Source organism: Argiope bruennichi, chromosome 8, assembly GCF_947563725.1.
Source record: "Argiope bruennichi chromosome 8, qqArgBrue1.1, whole genome shotgun sequence".
Taxonomy (NCBI): Eukaryota; Metazoa; Arthropoda; class Arachnida; order Araneae; family Araneidae; genus Argiope; species Argiope bruennichi.
In genome coordinates this window covers 128,900,904-128,918,290 of record NC_079158.1, presented here as the reverse complement: position 1 = coordinate 128,918,290, position 17,387 = coordinate 128,900,904, and the positions used below count along the sequence as shown (strand labels likewise).

Below are 17,387 nucleotides of genomic sequence, written 5' to 3'. Positions count from 1 at the left end.
AAATCTCAGCAACGCGACATTACATTTAAGGTTAGACTTTAATTTAAATTTATTGCTATTCATTTGTTAATTTAAATTTATTGTTATTCATTGGGTAATGTAATAGAAGCTTCTAGAACTTTCTATGAACTTCTATATAAATTTGGTGTTCCACAAGCAGGTTGATCGTTTTTCTTAACTTTCTTGTTAGGAGTAGCTTAAAGCGAATAAACTTGATATTATGTTACTTTGTGACTTGCTTTTTTTTGCATCTTCATGACAATATTACCTTGTAACATATTTTCTTATCTAGCACTTACTTATTTTGCAGATACTTTGTCATTCAAAAGTCTTTTTTATTCAAACTGTATTGAACTGTAGAATGAAGAAATAACTAAAATCGCTGACAGTCTCTGGATCAACCTACCTGTGTGTACATACCTATGTATGTGTACTCTTGGGCAGTGGATATATTGCTGACCTTGCAAGCTGCTAGTGCGCTTCTGTTGAGATTCAGATCGGTGACTGGTTGCCAGCTATTACTCACAGGATCGTACAACTCAGCGCTGGCTATAGTGGACAGCCCTGAAGAAGAAAATAAATTTAAATCCTCGTAAGGAATGATTTATTTATAATCACGGAAATAAAATTTCAGTTAGTGTTAGAGTAAATGCAAATTTTGTAATTGTTAAAAACCATTTATTTGATTTCCATCTCAGAGGACTAAAGTTTTCTAGACAAATTTAAGATAAACTCTATCTGGAAAATTTTTTAAAATCAGTTTCAACTATTATGTTTGATTTGCTAATTCATATTTTCATTTTCATAGAAAAGCGTGTTTCTTCGTTTCTGTCTGGTGACTTAACCCCACCTGTGAAAGAAAAAAACTAATCAAATCCCAGATTTGGTCTTGCTAAATTGTACTTCGACATGAAATAAATAAATAATAGAGTTTTTTTGTTTTTTTGTACTTTCAAATATTAATTTCACTATCCAAGACAAGCCATTATATAATTGTATTTCACTATTCAAGACAAGCCATGAACAAAAATTGGTGTAAGTGTGAACAACTTTGAGTTCTTACTAATATACTAAATGAATTTATTATTTTAGTAATAACATGCATACTTCATTTCAATTGTTGATACTCTAGGGGTAGTTTTGTAATTGTCGAGGTAGAACATGATCTTGTTATTTGATGCACCATATGTTCTTTGTTGAATATCAGGCTAAGAAACGAAAACCAATCTCTGCTATTTAAAGGAATTTTAAGATATCCCGAAAAAAAAACTGTTCAGAGACTACAGAGAACAACAGAAGCTGACTCACCGTTGAAACCTCCGATAGCATAGAGCAGGTCATTGATAATGGCCGTAGCGAAGTTACTGCGGGGCCCGAGCATCGGTGCCACGAATGTCCACATTTTGGTCACTTTGTCGTACCTTTCGACTGCAACGCAATGAATGAAACTCCATTTTAACATTATTTTATGTTATCATATATCATTATAATTTGGCATAATGAGGATAATACGATCTATTATATTATCTAGGAAAGTTCTGACAGTCGTAGAAGTGATTTTAGAAACTTTAAACGACGTTATAGAATTTAAAAATGACTCATTCGAAGTATTTTAAAATCACGGAAAATACAAAATAAAATGCATAACTTTTATAAAGTGAGCCATTAAAAGTTAATTAAAATCAATTAAATAAAAGTACAACAGATATTTGATACATTTTATCAACGGATTTATATAAAATGCCATCGGAAAAAATACATGAAATGTAAACGAAGAAGAAGATAATAATAATTCAAGTAATATTATACATCTAATAAATTTTCTATTGATTCCAATCTCAACTTTTTTTTTTTTTTGCTAAAATTCGTATTCGAGTGAGTTTTCAAAATTTCATGGCAACTTTAAAAATCTCAAATTCGTTGAAGTATCTAAGATTGCAAGCTATCTTCATAAAGCACACAAAAATTGTTTAATAATTGTTTTGTAAATTTATTTTGTATTATAGAAATGCGTAGTGTGCTTCATTTTTAGATTATTTCATATAAAAATGTCAACAGTTGAAAAAGATAAAAGAGTGGTAACGAGAGGTCATGACTCTGATGTTCGGGATAAGTCTACCCGCTCTCAGATGAAAACATAGCTTAGTGTTAACCTTGGACGCTTCAGTAAGTTCAGTTTGGTTGATAATCCACTCTAGTTACTGACTTTTATCAAAACGTGTCAATGGCAATAGACCCCGAATGCCGCCAGACACGAAGCCCGAAATAAATCCAACGTCATCATGAAGACTTTTCTGAAGTTATGTTCGAATTCAATTCTTTCATTTCTTTTTCGTCATTTTCGAAAATTAATAATTAATAAAATTAATTTATAAAAATATTGTTAGATAACTTGAATATTTTGCTTATGTTCAGTGCTTATAAAAGTAAACTTTGCGGTAATTGGTCATTTTAATGTATAAGGCAAAATTTGAAGAAATTGAATGTTGCATTCTCATTGATTACTTACATTTTCAGCATGCACATAATGTTTTATCCATGCCTAACTCTCTTTTACTTAAGCTCGAGTATGTGCAAATGATTCCTTCTATCTTTATTATAACGAGAAAAGGACACTTAACGCATTATTCAGACATGCAAATGGGAAACCTTATTTTTTGTTCTCTTTGGCAAATTTGACATCATAAAAGGAAATTTTTACATTTATTCTATTTTTATATTTTGTATTATTAACCGTCCCTTTACTGCCATCGTTTTGTTTTGGAATCTAAAAAACATCTATCAAATGATTCATACGGTAAGAAGAGGTTTATAATAGGTAAAGCGAAGAATCTATATCCAGCTCTTAGAGGGTTCTCGAGATTTAGTAACATTAATAAAAGTTATTACATTCACACAAATAAAGCACAATACAATGCAATACATATCACGATATAGTCAATAACAAAACATTCTAAGTGATAAGCATAAAAATATCTGTTGTCACAGAATAATTTTTTAAAAAAAATCCAAAATTGATTATGAGAGTAACCTCAGAAATATAAATAAATCAGTACAATTTATTCCATAAAATTCTGAAAATTAAGTTTTGAAAATAATTTTGGATAACTTATTTTCAAAACTTAATTTTCTCAGCAAAAATATATTTTTGCTTAGAGATTTCAACTATACAGACTTGTCGGCAAATACAAGGAAAGATAGATAAATAAAAGATATTAAACCAAAATGTAAAACAAAAAGGTCAAATATCCTCAAATTTCTCATAAAAGGAAATGCGGTGAAGTTAGCAGTTTAAATCTGTGAAAAAATGGGTGTGAAAGACCACTGATTAGTGCCATGCCTCTAACCTTCCCATAATTATTGCGGCCCCATGGCTAAAAGGAGATGAAGTGAAGAAAGATGAGTAGTTGCGCTGGAGTGTGTGGGTTGATATTGATAAAAATGTGTTTGGTAGGAAGTATGGTAGGAACTCCAAAAAATTAGTTTAAATTTAAATTGGAATTTAATTGCATATAAGTAAAAAGTTTTCGATCATTTCATCTATAATCTATTAATAAACTTGGGTTGCTAGGAAAAGTGATACATCTTGTGTCAAGGTACACGACAGTTAGTAACAAAGAAAATCAGCTATTGATTAATGATTATGGTTTTGGAATTAGGCAGAAAGTTATTCACACGCAACCCAGCACCAGAACTGTTCCGGTTAGAAATTTTGCCTTCGAAACAGCATTTTTAAAAAAAGAATATGATACCTTGGCAATCAGAGATTGCCCCCAATCACTAGCAATCTTTAAAAAAATGGTCGGTTGGCTGTCTTCGAGGTTATTAGTATGTCGCTTTGTCCCTGATTCGACTTGGGCATCGTCTCTTACCTGTGGAAAGTCTGTTACTGCCATTGAATCCGCCAATCACGAAAAGGTAATTTCTGAATGCAACAACTTTGACGCCACTGCGAGGGGTATTCATATTCGGAATAAGTGTCCACTCATTCGTCTCTGGATCGTAGCACTCCGCACTGTCCAGCACCTGTGTACCGTTGAAACCACCCGCAATGTAGATTTTCCCTAGAAAAAAATACACCTATTAAACAGAACCTTACGAAAATTATTGAAAACCATCAAGGGCAAGAAACTCTTCGTATGATAAAATATTGAATGTAAGATGTAGAAATACACTTATTCAACCTGGAAGCCCCAAAATGAAGGCTCGCTATGATAATTTTTGATTGCTTTGTAGACAATTTTTCATTCTAGCGTTTGCAGTTTGCAGACCTTTCCTTTCCTCTTCTGCAATTGGTTTGTACCTTTTGTCGTTGCATTTGCAATTATTTCTTCTATCTATCAATAATGTTTAAATTCTTTAATTATTTGTAAAATATTAGATAGAAATTTGTACGGAGGCATATTTTGCACAAAGAAATATATATTGTCATTAGTAATTAAAATTTGCTTATGTTTTGGGGAAAGTGTCGAAAGATACATTTATAAAGACGTGTTTTTTCATATTCATTTACTTATTTTTGCTGTTGTCAATAAATTGATTACTAAATCAAAGATAAAATTTTAAAACTTAAATGAACTGCAAATCAAGAAATGTTACTTCACTTTCATAAAATCGACGAGGAAAAAGAATATGATGAGTTCTTATGCAAAGAAAAAAAAAGGTTTTATTTGCAACTAATGGTTTATTGAAAGAAAACATCGTTATGAAGCAAAGCAGAATATAAAAGTTTGCTCGTTAAAGGATGTATTTTTTAATGTATTTTAATTGCATACAATCATTTAACATTAGATTTCATGTTACGTCATTATTTGTTTTTAAGCAACCACCACATTCAGGGCTGTATTAATAAATAGATAAAGTAGGCAATAATTTAGATGATTCAATATCCGTTTCGTGGTATTTTGAAATGCTTTCGGTTAAATTCTAAAAGCTCTGTACTCAAACGTATTCAAATTAACATCAAGTTATCATTCAAACTTCGGTTCGGTATTCAAACAATATTTCTAATTAATTAGCTTTTTTGAATTTTGTATTGTGTTATTTTATTATACTTAAAAGTATTGCTTTATAATTTAATATAATTTAGATTGAATGTAAATGCTGTATTTTTTTATAATTTTATATAAAAAAAACTTTTAATTTTATATTTTGCGTCTTCATATAAGCAAATATTGAAATTAACTCTCCAGAAAGTGGCTCTTATTTATAGATTATGCTATTTCAGTATAGCAAAATTTCCTGCATAAAACTACTTGAATAGAAATTAAATTAAAATTAATAAAAAATATTTAGTTTTGGAAGTTAAGGAGGGGGAAAAGTAGCCCAAACATTTTCCATTATTTAAAATTATATAGAAAGCTCACTCCAGGTCTGACTGTAAGATTGCTACATTGTACTTTCTCTAGAAAAAATATGTGTCCAAACTGAAAGTAATTTAATATTTAGGTTTATTCGTTAGTTTCAAATCGAGTAGTGATTCAAAGAAAGTCCTTTCATTTTCTATGACGAATAATTAAATTATATATTTAAAATTTTAAACTATATTTTCCTTTTTTTTTTCCTTTTTAAATTTCGTTCCTAAAATACATTATTATAGAACAAAAAAAATAAATATATGAAGTAAAGTTATATATAGAGAGCATATAAAATAATACAATAAAGTCTATAAAGTAAGTACTAGAAATACCCCAGTCGCACCATCGGTATTGCTACATATATTTTGTGTATATAGAAGCATATTTCAGCTATTATTGTAAAAAAAATATATATATATACTTAATATGGCATTTTCAACAATGCAGAAAATAAAATTTTAAAGTTTTCTTTCATGCCTATCTGCTGTATATATATATATGCCGATCGAGTTTTTAACCACTATATTGCTTTATTAAAAAAGAAATGTTATAAGGATTAATTATCCCCTAAAGTTGCCCATGAAATATCTAATGCATCGCCATACTTGCCCATGTTTCTGAAATAATCTATATTAACAGAAAATGAAAAAGGTGTCAACTCACCATCTAAAGAATCAGCACTGGCATCGCTCCGTATGTTGTGCATGTTGGCTATAAAGCTCCACTGGTTCCTATTGGAATCGTATCTCTCGCAGGATTTGTTTCGGCGGTGTCCATCATATCCTCCCAGGGCATACAGGTATTCCCCGACTGCAGCAACGCTGACGTAACATCGCTGGACGTACATGCAGCCCTTCTCCTCCCAAACATATGTGACGGGGTCATAGCAACGAACGCTATTGAAGCACTGATTGCCGTCGAAACCACCGATCACATAGATCTTCTGCTGGTGCCAAATCATGCCGTGGTATGCCCTGAAACGGAAATTGGAACATTCTCTTACTGATAAACTCGAATGGATTGGATTCATAACTATACTACTTCTTCTCAATGGATACTCGCCTTTCGTGAGTTCCTTGGAAACGGTAAGATTCTATGATCTTGCATCCATCATACGCAGATATTCTGCTTTTGTGGATTTCTTTCTTTTACCAAGAACAAAAACAGAACATCTATTTTTTTTCAGATGTTGCCGAAATCCAGCAATTCTTTCACTTCCAAAAAAAAAAAAAAAAATCTGGAAAACGGTAAGATTCTATGATCTTGCATCCATAATACGCAGATATTCTGCTTTTGTGGATTTCTTTCTTTTACCAAGAACAAAAACAGAACATCTATTTTTTTTCAGGTGTTGCCGAAATCCAGCAGTTCTTTCACTTACAAAAAAAAAAAAAAAAAAAAAATCTGGACATTTTAGTATAATTGGAATATCAGACAATTAAATTGAGCCCAAAATGCCCCATTTATATTGTAATGTAGGCGGCGACTTTATATTGATGATGCCATCAAACTGACCCGCGCAGCTATTGAATTTCTAGCCTAAAAGCATAAAGGAGCTATTACTCAATGTCTTCCTTACTGACTCATTCACTTGGGCTGGAAAAATCATGGGTTATTTGCATTTATTGAATAACCATGTTGTTGTAAATTTTAATAAGCTTATTTTCTATATTTAAAATTCTTAAGTATTGTTTCAAAGTTTTAAAAATTGCTCAATAAATAGATATTAAAGTTAAATTCCTTGCATCTGATTGCATAGAATCAGATAATGAATTCTGCCATTAGAAGTCCCCCATAAAGATTGCATTGAAAATTAGGTAACAAAAATGTTTATTGAACTATTTTGGCTTAGATATGTACTGATTTTGTAATAAAATAAGCAATATATATACATACACACACACACACACACACACACACACACACACACACACACACACACACACACACACAAGAAAGTGTGTGTGTGTGTGTGTGTGTGTGTGTGTTTGTGTGTGTGTGTGTGTGTCTCACCTGGGAATCGTATCGGAATTGAGAGCGAGGAACCATCGCTGGGTCTTGCAGTCGTAAGTTTCCATGATGTTGGTGGCGCTGCCGGCACTCCATCCTCCCATTACAAAAATGATCTCATTAGGAACTCTCGGCCTCAAGAAAGGATGGTGGAGGTCGTAGACGGTCTGGGGCGAGTCGCCGTTCTGAAGGTCTGCGAACAGTTGGGATGCCTGATACAGGATTCCGTGGCAGTCCTCATTGCGGGATATCAACTCGTTACTCCAAATGTGGTCTTCAAAGAACCTGAAAATCAGAAGAGATTGTACTTTGTAAAACGTTTGGTTCATCTTATCATAACTCTAATAATAAAAAAATAATAATAATAGCAAAAAGGTATGACTTTCCGTGTGACTTATACAGGATGTCTTTAAAAAGTTTGACAATCGTTTATTTCCTTAATACTTGCAATTAGGTATATATTATACTTTCAAATGAAAAGTTTCATTAATAATAAGGTACCAAATGTGAGAAAATGCATTGACTTCTGTAGAGGTTGAGTGTAAATATTACAAAAACTGAAAGTATACACTTCCTCTATCGCGAATAAATGCCAATAAATAAAATATTTTTTTTAATATTTAATTATAAACTCACAAAGTTTCTTTATTTTCTGTCTTCAAAGTTTGCTAGGATATTAAAATGCCATTCATCGACTTACATCTATTTCCCACACCTCAGATCATTGATTGAGCGAGGTTTGTCTTTTCAAAAGAAAACATATATACATTCCAGAAAGTTAGTATAAGAAGAAATCATAATACATTTGCATAATAAAAAAAGTATTATTTTCATTAAAATTTGAACATGTAAAAAATACACAAGTTGAAATGTCTAAAAACTTGTTCGAAATGAACACCAACATTCATTAAAAGAATATTCCTTTAATAGTATTGTATACATATTACACAGTATACCACTTCTGACATCAAGACAAGCAGGCTTCATTAATTTGTAGGCACTCCGTTAATTTGCTCCGTCCACAGGAAACGTGTCATGCATTGAATAACGTGAATTGTTATTTAAATAAAAGTAAATATATGTCAAGACAGGTGATCTACAGGAGGAAATTCAGTAGGTGTTCGTAAGATCATCAACATTTCAATTACATAAGTATCCAGATACCAACTCCCAACTGACGAGAAAGAGTGAATGCATTTGCAGAAGTGCTATCAAAGATCATAGAATTCAGACATAATATCATTCCAACTAATCAATAATCATTCAGCATACTCATATTAAAAAATAGAATCGATCAAAAAGTCTCTAAAAATGCCACTCCACTCATTTTTTAAAAATGTTACTGATGATATGTCTCTAGAGTTCTCTAGTTTGAAAAGCAATGGTTTTGAGGATTGATGTTTTTCATCTCGATTTAAGTAAGTTGAAATTACGTTTCCGATAGAGGAAAAGACTAATTCCACTAAAGTGTGGCACGCAACTATAAAAAAAAACTAGAAGCTAATATATATATATATATATACAAAAGTATTAAAATCAAGTTAATAGGAAAAACAAGTAAACCAAATAAAAAAATGGGAAGAGGAACTAAATTTAGATTAAGAGAAAAAAATAAACCGTAACAAAATTTTGATTTCTATTGGTAAAGATTTGGATGTTTTTATTGCTCAATTATCTAGAAAATACCATTGCGGAAGATTTCGGAGAATGGAAAGTGAAAATTTTAAAGGAAATTAAAATTAAAATGAATACTGATTTTGACAGATCTAAAAAACGTGGGATTTATTTTAGTAAAATATTAAAAAAACAAATAAAAAAATTAAAAGAAAAATTTGTTTTTACAGTAATAGATAAATCAACAAATAATTTCTGTTTAATTTGTAAATATTATTATAAAGAACTTTTAATTAATGAATATAACTCTAACGCAACTATGCATTACTATGAGAAAAAAATAATTAAATATAATTTAACAAACGAATGGAGGTATATTGATGACCTACTTTTGATAAAATTCGACAATACTAATATTGTTACTAATTGCTATCCAAAAGATTTAATTCTAACAGAAACAAATAAAAATCAACTTGAGGTTACCTTTCTGGATTTAAAAATCGAAATTTCTAATGATAAAACAGTAGTTGCTGTCTACGATAAAAGGGATGAATTCAACTTTAAAATTACAAAACTATGTAACTATCATTACAATCAAAACTAAAATTTTCAAAAATCTAATTTTCTCACAAGTTAACAGGATCAAAAGGGTTTGCAATGACATAAATTCCTATATTGAAGCATCAAATAACCTCCATAAAAATTTAATTAAAAATGAATTTTCTAAAAATTACTGTAACGCCAACTCTTTAATTAAACAAGGTATGGTTTGGGATTAATCCTTTTCCTAAAATAAAAATAGAACTTTCCTTGCATATTAGATCACTCAATAGATGGCGCTGGGAGACTACAATTATTATTTATCTTTAATACGTTAGCTTTGTGTTTTTAGAAAGCGGGAATCACAATCGATAGCTTAAAATTTCCTTGCTTCTGCTGGTATGTGCTTTCCTTTTTGTTTTTGCTTTAGTGGTTTAAGTGTTTTTAGTGTTTATTGTTATTTTGTATTGTCCTTTCTGTTAAAATGGTATATCTCTTAGGCCTAATTTCAGGGGATTTTCGAGTCACGAGGAATCATTATTAGACTTTCTTGTTTGCATTTCCTCACAGAAAAAATCCCTTTTTTTGAATCCCTGCCTGAGGGTGACCTTGAAAAAGTCTTCATGCGGATTCTTTTTTTATTTCGTCTATATGATTTTCCTATTAACTTGATTTTAATACTTTTGTATCAATTCATCTGTGTTTTAGAAGTAGCTGCATTTGCGCTCTCTAAATACTATAAAGTTTTTCCTGTTCCTTTTTGGTTTTAGTTTGAATAAGAAGTAACTTTTAGTTGCGATTCCGGAACTATTTCGTTTCGTTTTCATTTTGGTTTCGTTTTCAAAATATTTCTTACTTTAGATTGGTTACTTATATATATATATATTATGACAATGCATAATGACAGTTCTGCACATTCTTACAGAATGCCCACGATTTTATTCGTAACGGATTCAATTTTTCATTCTTATCACGATATTTTAAAAGGCGTTCTTCATAAAATGCCTCATCCTCAACTTTCTACCTTTATAAAAATGTAGGTTCCTTTTGTCTTATATGAATACTGTACTTTTTTAATATATCAAATTTATTCAACAGTTTTTTATGCTTATCAGCAAATGGAATATTTGTAAAGATCAACTGAATTTTTAATTAACTTTTAAAAAAATGACAATACGTCTTTTATGAACTGAATGTTTGCTTATATCTTATGGATGGCGCTGCATAATCAGAAATGGTTTTAGCGCTAGTAAACTCCACTAAACTCAAACCCGTTTCTCCATGTCTTGAATAGTATGTTCAACAATTTTGGAACCTTTACACTGAGGAGTTCGCTATATACAGAACTCAGAATAGTTTTTTTTTAATTCTGTCCCTTTGTATATATATATATATATATATATATATATATATATATATATATATATATATATATATATATATATATATATATATATATATATATATATATATATATATATATATATATATGTTTCTGTTCTTTCATAAACTCGGCTGCAATTTTTATTTTTTTGTGTGAAAAAATTTCAAATATTTTTTCGCCAAAATTACTATTTCATTTTTGAATTAAATAATAAAATTTATATACCGATAAGTCTCGAATGAAAGCCTTTTGAATGACTTCTGTGCATTTGTCTGCATTATTCGAGAATGAATGCTCGGGAATGTAACGAGCAAGAAGGATGAAAAATACTTAAAGAGTTTAGAAACCAATATCAAATCGTTCTCCAATTTTAGGCTGCTTTAATAATTATGAAATATATTTAATAAATATAAATCATAATCCAATTTTAAGTTGCTAAAATATAATTGAGATTCTACACAACATTATGTTTCACACAAATAAAATCTATATCTTCTGAGAAATGTCAATGGATTCTCGATGATCTTCATGTCAATTGAAAATCGATAAAGGCACACACACATACATATAAGAGGTGAATATTTGTTTGCATACCTTTCACACAAATCTACATTCCAGTCTAGTTTCTGCCCATTCATGATGACATTTGGCACACGTGCTCATTAAGGCAAGATGAAGGAAACTATTGATTTTTCGAAGTACAAACGTCATTTAAAATATAAGTCAATCAAAAGACTAAAAAAATGACTTTTTTAATGATATAAATCGCATTTCCATGGATGCACCCTTTGTAACAATGTTTTTAAATGATGCGATGGATTTCAGACTCTTTTATCAAAACATTCAATCGTTTAAATTTGCCCTTCATAATCTCCGTAGTAGGATTTTCTTTTCCGCTTCCTAATATATGCACTTTACAGTAAACTGATTCGATTTAATTCTGGTTTTTCAATCATATCAAATAGCAAGGTAAAATGATTTTAATACGTTCTATATTATTCGTTTAAAAACCTAAAAAAAATCAACAATTTCGGAGAATAAACTTATTTATAAAAGTGGGTAGTATCAAATAAACCCAAAGAGTCGATATTTCCTACTCTGATTAAAGCCAAACTTACTTAAAGTTGCAGAGCCCTATTCGCAAACACCGCAGAATGGAGGAGAGATGAAGGATTCTGTTGTCCGAATCAGCATCCACCCATTTGAGCATTGCCCAGTACACGGTCTCTTCTTCTTTCACGTTCAATGTATCGGAATTCAAAATGGCGAGCAAATCGTCTATGTGAAGGTCGCTATACTCCGTATTTGTTTTATACACCTAAGGAATAAGAATTATTTTTCTTTTAATCGATTTCAGTTGCTTAGAGTGAACTGAATATTATTTCACATAAATATTTTCAGTTTTTTAATTTATTTTTTATTTTTTTATACAATAGCTAAATTTTATTTGGCATAATAAAATCAATATCTCTCTAATAGTTGGACTCTTTCGACTTTCCGACAGTTAATAATTTAGCATAGAATATTTTAACTTAAAGCCTAATTAGAGTTTCCTAAGAAAGTTCTAAGTTCTCGAACTTACACTTCTGGTCATTCAAATTTGGAAAAGAAGAGAGGAAGCGAGTGATACAACACCTATAAATAAATACAACCTTATTTTTTAATCAACACTTATTAATCAACTTCCTGAACAAGCAACCTATTTTTATATTCCTCTTAATTTCTACCGAATAACAGAACGGTGAGATTTCGCGCTTATATTGTGAACTGCAGCAGAAAACTTAAACAGACTTCAATCCAACTAACAGAAAGAAAAAAAATGTTTTTTTTTTTTTTTGAAAAATAATAGAATTGCTAAAATTCAGAAAAAATATATTCTTTTCCAAGCACATAAACATGAATAGAAAATATATGCTCCAAAACTTTTCTTGACATAACGCCATTGCATTGTTTAATTGTGAAATTTCCGAATGAACTCTAGAATTTTATTGCCCCAAACAGAAAAGGAAATCAGTGCCAAAAAAATTGATAATTGCGGATAAAAAAAATTGGGTGAAATGCGTGCGAAAAAAAATTGTTGAATGATATATCGCCAATTAAATCATTGTGTTCACTGTATTTTGGCATTAAGGAAGCATATAATATAATAGCTAAAAGGTCTGATGTGATAACTATGCTCTTCTCTATTTTATAAGTTCTTTGAATTTTGAACTTTAATACTGAAGAATTTTCTAGGCTGAAGTAAAAGATTTTTAACTGTTATATGTATAATTAATTTTTATAAGTATACCAGAAACTTTAAGAATCAATTGAATGGCTTGCAATATTAGTTGTATTTATTTTCAATTAAGTCTCTTCCGCATAATTTGAATTGATTATTTTTGGATACAAACATGTTAATATTCTCGTGGTTAATCATGAATTTCTTGCACATTTCTTTCACATTGATGGATGAGTGATATTCTGCACTTTCATTATGATTTGTGGTATGAATAGCAAAGTAAAGACCTGGTATTTTCATGGTTTTTTTTGGAATTTAACAAAACTAATGTTAATTCTGTAAAATAACTGCAGTAATATTTTTTTTTCAAATAAAATCACCCGGAAACCAAACAAAGCATTCTAAGCCGTATGCTACTGATAAAGAAATTTTAGGATCCCTATTTAAAATTTGATCGAATAAAAGTTTTGATAAATTTTCACTTTTGCCCGAAATATCAAGGAATTTTGATTCAAAAGTAGTTCTAAAAATGCCTTTGCGTTGGATTTCAGTCCAAATGAAATATCGACTTGATGTTTGGAATCAAACTTACAGTAGGTGAACTTATCAAAATATAACCAAGAGAACAAACATATGGTAAACGGAAAGATTCCTTTTGTAATAGGACTGCTTATAACAAATTTAGGTTAAGCGGGAATATAAATTTAAAGACATCTAATACATTATTTTTTTAATTATAATGATTTAAATGTTCGTAAGAAAACTCTTCAATTCTATGACTTAGTTCTAACTATCCTACATTTTAAAACAATCCAGTAAGGTAGCATGATATAATAATACTCCTGCCAGAATATACACAGTTCTCTAAATTAAACCGTATCTTATTTTTTCAAGATTCATAACTAAAGTATCAGTCCTTGAAAGTATAAAATTTTTCAATATATTATTATGTCACTGACTGGCTTTACTTGATGGAAATGTTTGAGATACGTTTTCAATTTTTTAAATTCCCTTCGATGGAACAGAAATTAATTAAAGAGCAATTGAAATAAATGGATCATTATTCGAGTTCCACAAGACTCAAAAAGTTATCAAAACATGATTTAAGCCAGGATGAAAGAAGTAAAGTCATGAAGTCTCTGAATTAATTTTATCCTTCTACGTTTTATTTACGTTGTAATTTTTTATATGGAAACTAAATATTCCATTTGAATCTTTCTCCATTTGATTTCTAATTGTACTGGTTACTAGTTTATCCTGAAGCACGATGTGAATAAGGCGCGAAACTTTGGAATTTGAATATCATCCTCTTTGTTTTTGAAATCTCAAACTCATAATACCCATCCATAATAGTTCTAGTACAATTTAAATTATTAATTTATCAAACCAAATCACAATCATCGAATAATTTCACCCTACCTATAAAATAAAATTAAAAAAAATCTCCTGCATGTTCTTTGAGAATGAATACCACGCATTAAGAAGAAATATAAAATCCAGCATATAAGTAATATTAAAACGTCAAACCATACCTCATCACCATTATTTTTACATTAGCAGCTCTTTTCTCTTCTCCTTATGTCTGAATACATTGGACTCTATATTTCAGTCACTCACTTTTAGATTCAATAATTAACCTATCACTTTTCATAACAAAGATGGAAATTTTCTTCTAAAAGTGGTGCTCATTTTTGGTTTTGAATAATACGAAATAGTTCATTGAATTTAAGTCGAGTGGTTTCGATTGAAAGTCGAAATCGAGAAGTTAGGGCAAATAAAATAGATTATAATAAGTTCCAACAGAAATGAACGAAATAGAAATATAAAGCGTTTTCATGTATGGAACAAAGTTCCTGAATGAAGGGTTATCACCAAATAATTTCGTCAGTTCGAAGACTTGTTAATCACTCACAAAGCTCTATTATTATTTTTCGAGTATAATTTAAAAATAAAGATACAAATAATACGGTTTCGTAAAAATAATATGGTACATTTATACTAGGATGTAGTTCATCATAGTCCATTGACATTATTAAATGAATCTTATTAATACTCGTCGTCTTCTGATATTAATTCAAAATTATTTGTATTATGTCAAACAATTTTGATGAAATGCATTTTATCAAAACAGAGAAAACGAAGTAAACTCAATTTTAGTTCTAAAAAATCTTAGAATTATATATATTTTTTCGAACATTTTTCATGCATTTATCTCTGTTATCAGAAAATTTTATTTAGAAATTGATGATTTTAGTTTTTAGCAACTGATGAAAAGTCAATGTTACAAGTTCATCAATTAAAAATAATTTAAATTTACTCTAAATAATGAATTTATTTATAATTTCTTATTAGTATCATTGTAATTCATTATTGTGGGATGTAACCTTCCTCAGTTAATACTTCATTTAATGGCACCTACTTGTCGACAATTCTTTCTTAAATGATTAAAGTATGGTGTTTAAATTCACTCACATCTTCGAAATTAGCAAGGATGAATGTTATCGCTTTCTCTTTCAAATCCGAATATTGATAGCAATTAGCGAAGTTGTATCTACTGATGCAGTTCGAGACCGTGATGGTTGATGCGAGGAACTGTTTGCAGAGCTTGACGACCCCCGGGACCTGCAGCAATTCAGCGGCATCAATCAGAGCTTTCACTTTGTCTTCTCTCAGGCAAAGTTTTCCCGTGTAAATGTAATTGACGATTTCACTCAGGGTGTCTTTGGATGTTCCGGGCACGTGGATGGTTTCCCAAGCCGAATTCTTACAAGAGTCGATCATGCGCCGAAAGTAAGGACTGATAGCAGCCAAGAGTTCCAGATGGACTTTCAACTGACCACCGTCCTCTGTTACCAGAGTTAAATTCACCAACTCCTCGCTGTCCAAGAGCTCCTTGAATGTGACTAGTCTTTGCTGATTGAAATCTGTCATTGAAGAATTTGTGCTATTGAGTTTTTTTTTAATTAAGATTAAATGAGATGGGAAAGGAAAGTGCTATTTTGAAAATGATTATCTTTGTTTTGATATTGATATTTTTAAGCGAAATTTGCTAATTTGAATCTCGTGGCTAAGTAGAATCATGAAGCAAGTTTAGATGTTGATGCTTTGGATTGTTTCACAAAATAATACTTAAAGACGTTTAACCTAGAAATAGGAAGAATTTCAAATGATTTCATCTAAAATTCTTATGGACTATTGTATATGCAAAAAAAATTATTTTTATATGAAATTTATGCAATTTTACAAAAAAATATTTTGGAAATTCCAACTATTATTTTTATTATTTAAATATGAATAAGAGTTTATCTTAATTTTCTAATTGAAACCTTTTTGTAATTAACGTAAGCAATACAATATGTCGCACGTTATGTTTCATAAAATAGCAGAAACTTGAAGAATATTCAAAATTTCAGAATATCCGTGATGTATCTCATGGTATTTGCAAGGCATCATCACAGTAAGTGATCAATTCTATAAAAATGTAAGACTGAAGCAGCAACGCACATTTTACCATGGTAGCATGAATTTAGTTATTCCAAACATAATACTGTTAAAAGCAGTTAAAAGCTTTCCAAAATTAACCGTCAGCTAAGCATCCACTCAATTCAAAAACAATATCAGCTTATGTTTGATTACAATGAGAGAGGAGATTGCAAGTAGATCACTTTAAAACTAAGCCTAAATAATATATATAGTAAAAATAATACCCTATTAATTTTAAGGAATACTCTCAAGCTAATTTTTAACTCTGAAGGTAAGTTTCTACATGAATGACAAAGTTTTTCTTAGTGCAGTAAATGAGAGGAATAAACAAAAGATGTTATTTCTTTCAATAAAAAAGAATAATGCATGTCATACATTAATGTAGTATATTACATTAAGAAGATTACGACGGTTATAAACGAAACATCACATTTCAAGTAATTAAATGGATTATAGGTACTTCTACATTAACTGCTTGTCACTGGGTTAACATACGCCATTGGCGAACTTGAAGCTTTAATGCTTGTTATTGGTGAACATTTGTCTTAACCACACACAGTTGACGAATTTAAAATATTTGCCATTGGCGAATATACTCAAATTTTTACTGAGAATAACATATGTGAATAATCGCTTTTTTGCAATTAACATGACATCTTTGCTGTTTCTTTTGGGGCTTTCTCACTGGCATGTAGTAATACACATGTGTCGAATCATATATCTATACAGAATAAATTTAGTATTGAATTCGATATTAAAAACAGAAATAAAATAAAAC

General features: G+C 30.1%; 1 protein-coding gene across 1 annotated transcript; it reads right to left on the bottom strand.

Annotated features, from left to right (window-relative positions):
- Nucleotides 1-397: 397 nt before the first annotated feature.
- Nucleotides 398-16,057, bottom strand: LOC129980779 (kelch-like protein 10). The gene is made up of 7 exons (XM_056091163.1): nt 15,599-16,057; nt 12,024-12,223; nt 7,371-7,652; nt 6,021-6,331; nt 3,855-4,064; nt 1,309-1,428; nt 398-564 (listed from the first exon to the last, which is right to left on the bottom strand). The coding sequence occupies exons 1-7, from the start codon at nt 16,055-16,057 to the stop codon at nt 398-400; spliced, it is 1,749 nt and encodes a 582-aa protein (XP_055947138.1).
- Between the last annotated feature and the right edge of the window lie 1,330 nt (nt 16,058-17,387).

Coding starts and splice junctions, on each gene's coding strand:
- LOC129980779 (XM_056091163.1), bottom strand. CDS start 16,057: ATGACAGATTTCAATCAGCAAAGACTAGTCACATTCAAGGAGCTCTTG. Junction 12,224..15,598: donor TCCTTGCTAATTTCGAAGAT/GTGAGTGAATTT, acceptor CTTATTCCTTAG/GTGTATAAAACAAATACGGA. Junction 6,332..7,370: donor AATTCCGATACGATTCCCAG/GTGAGACACACA, acceptor TTTCCGTTTCAG/GGCATACCACGGCATGATTT.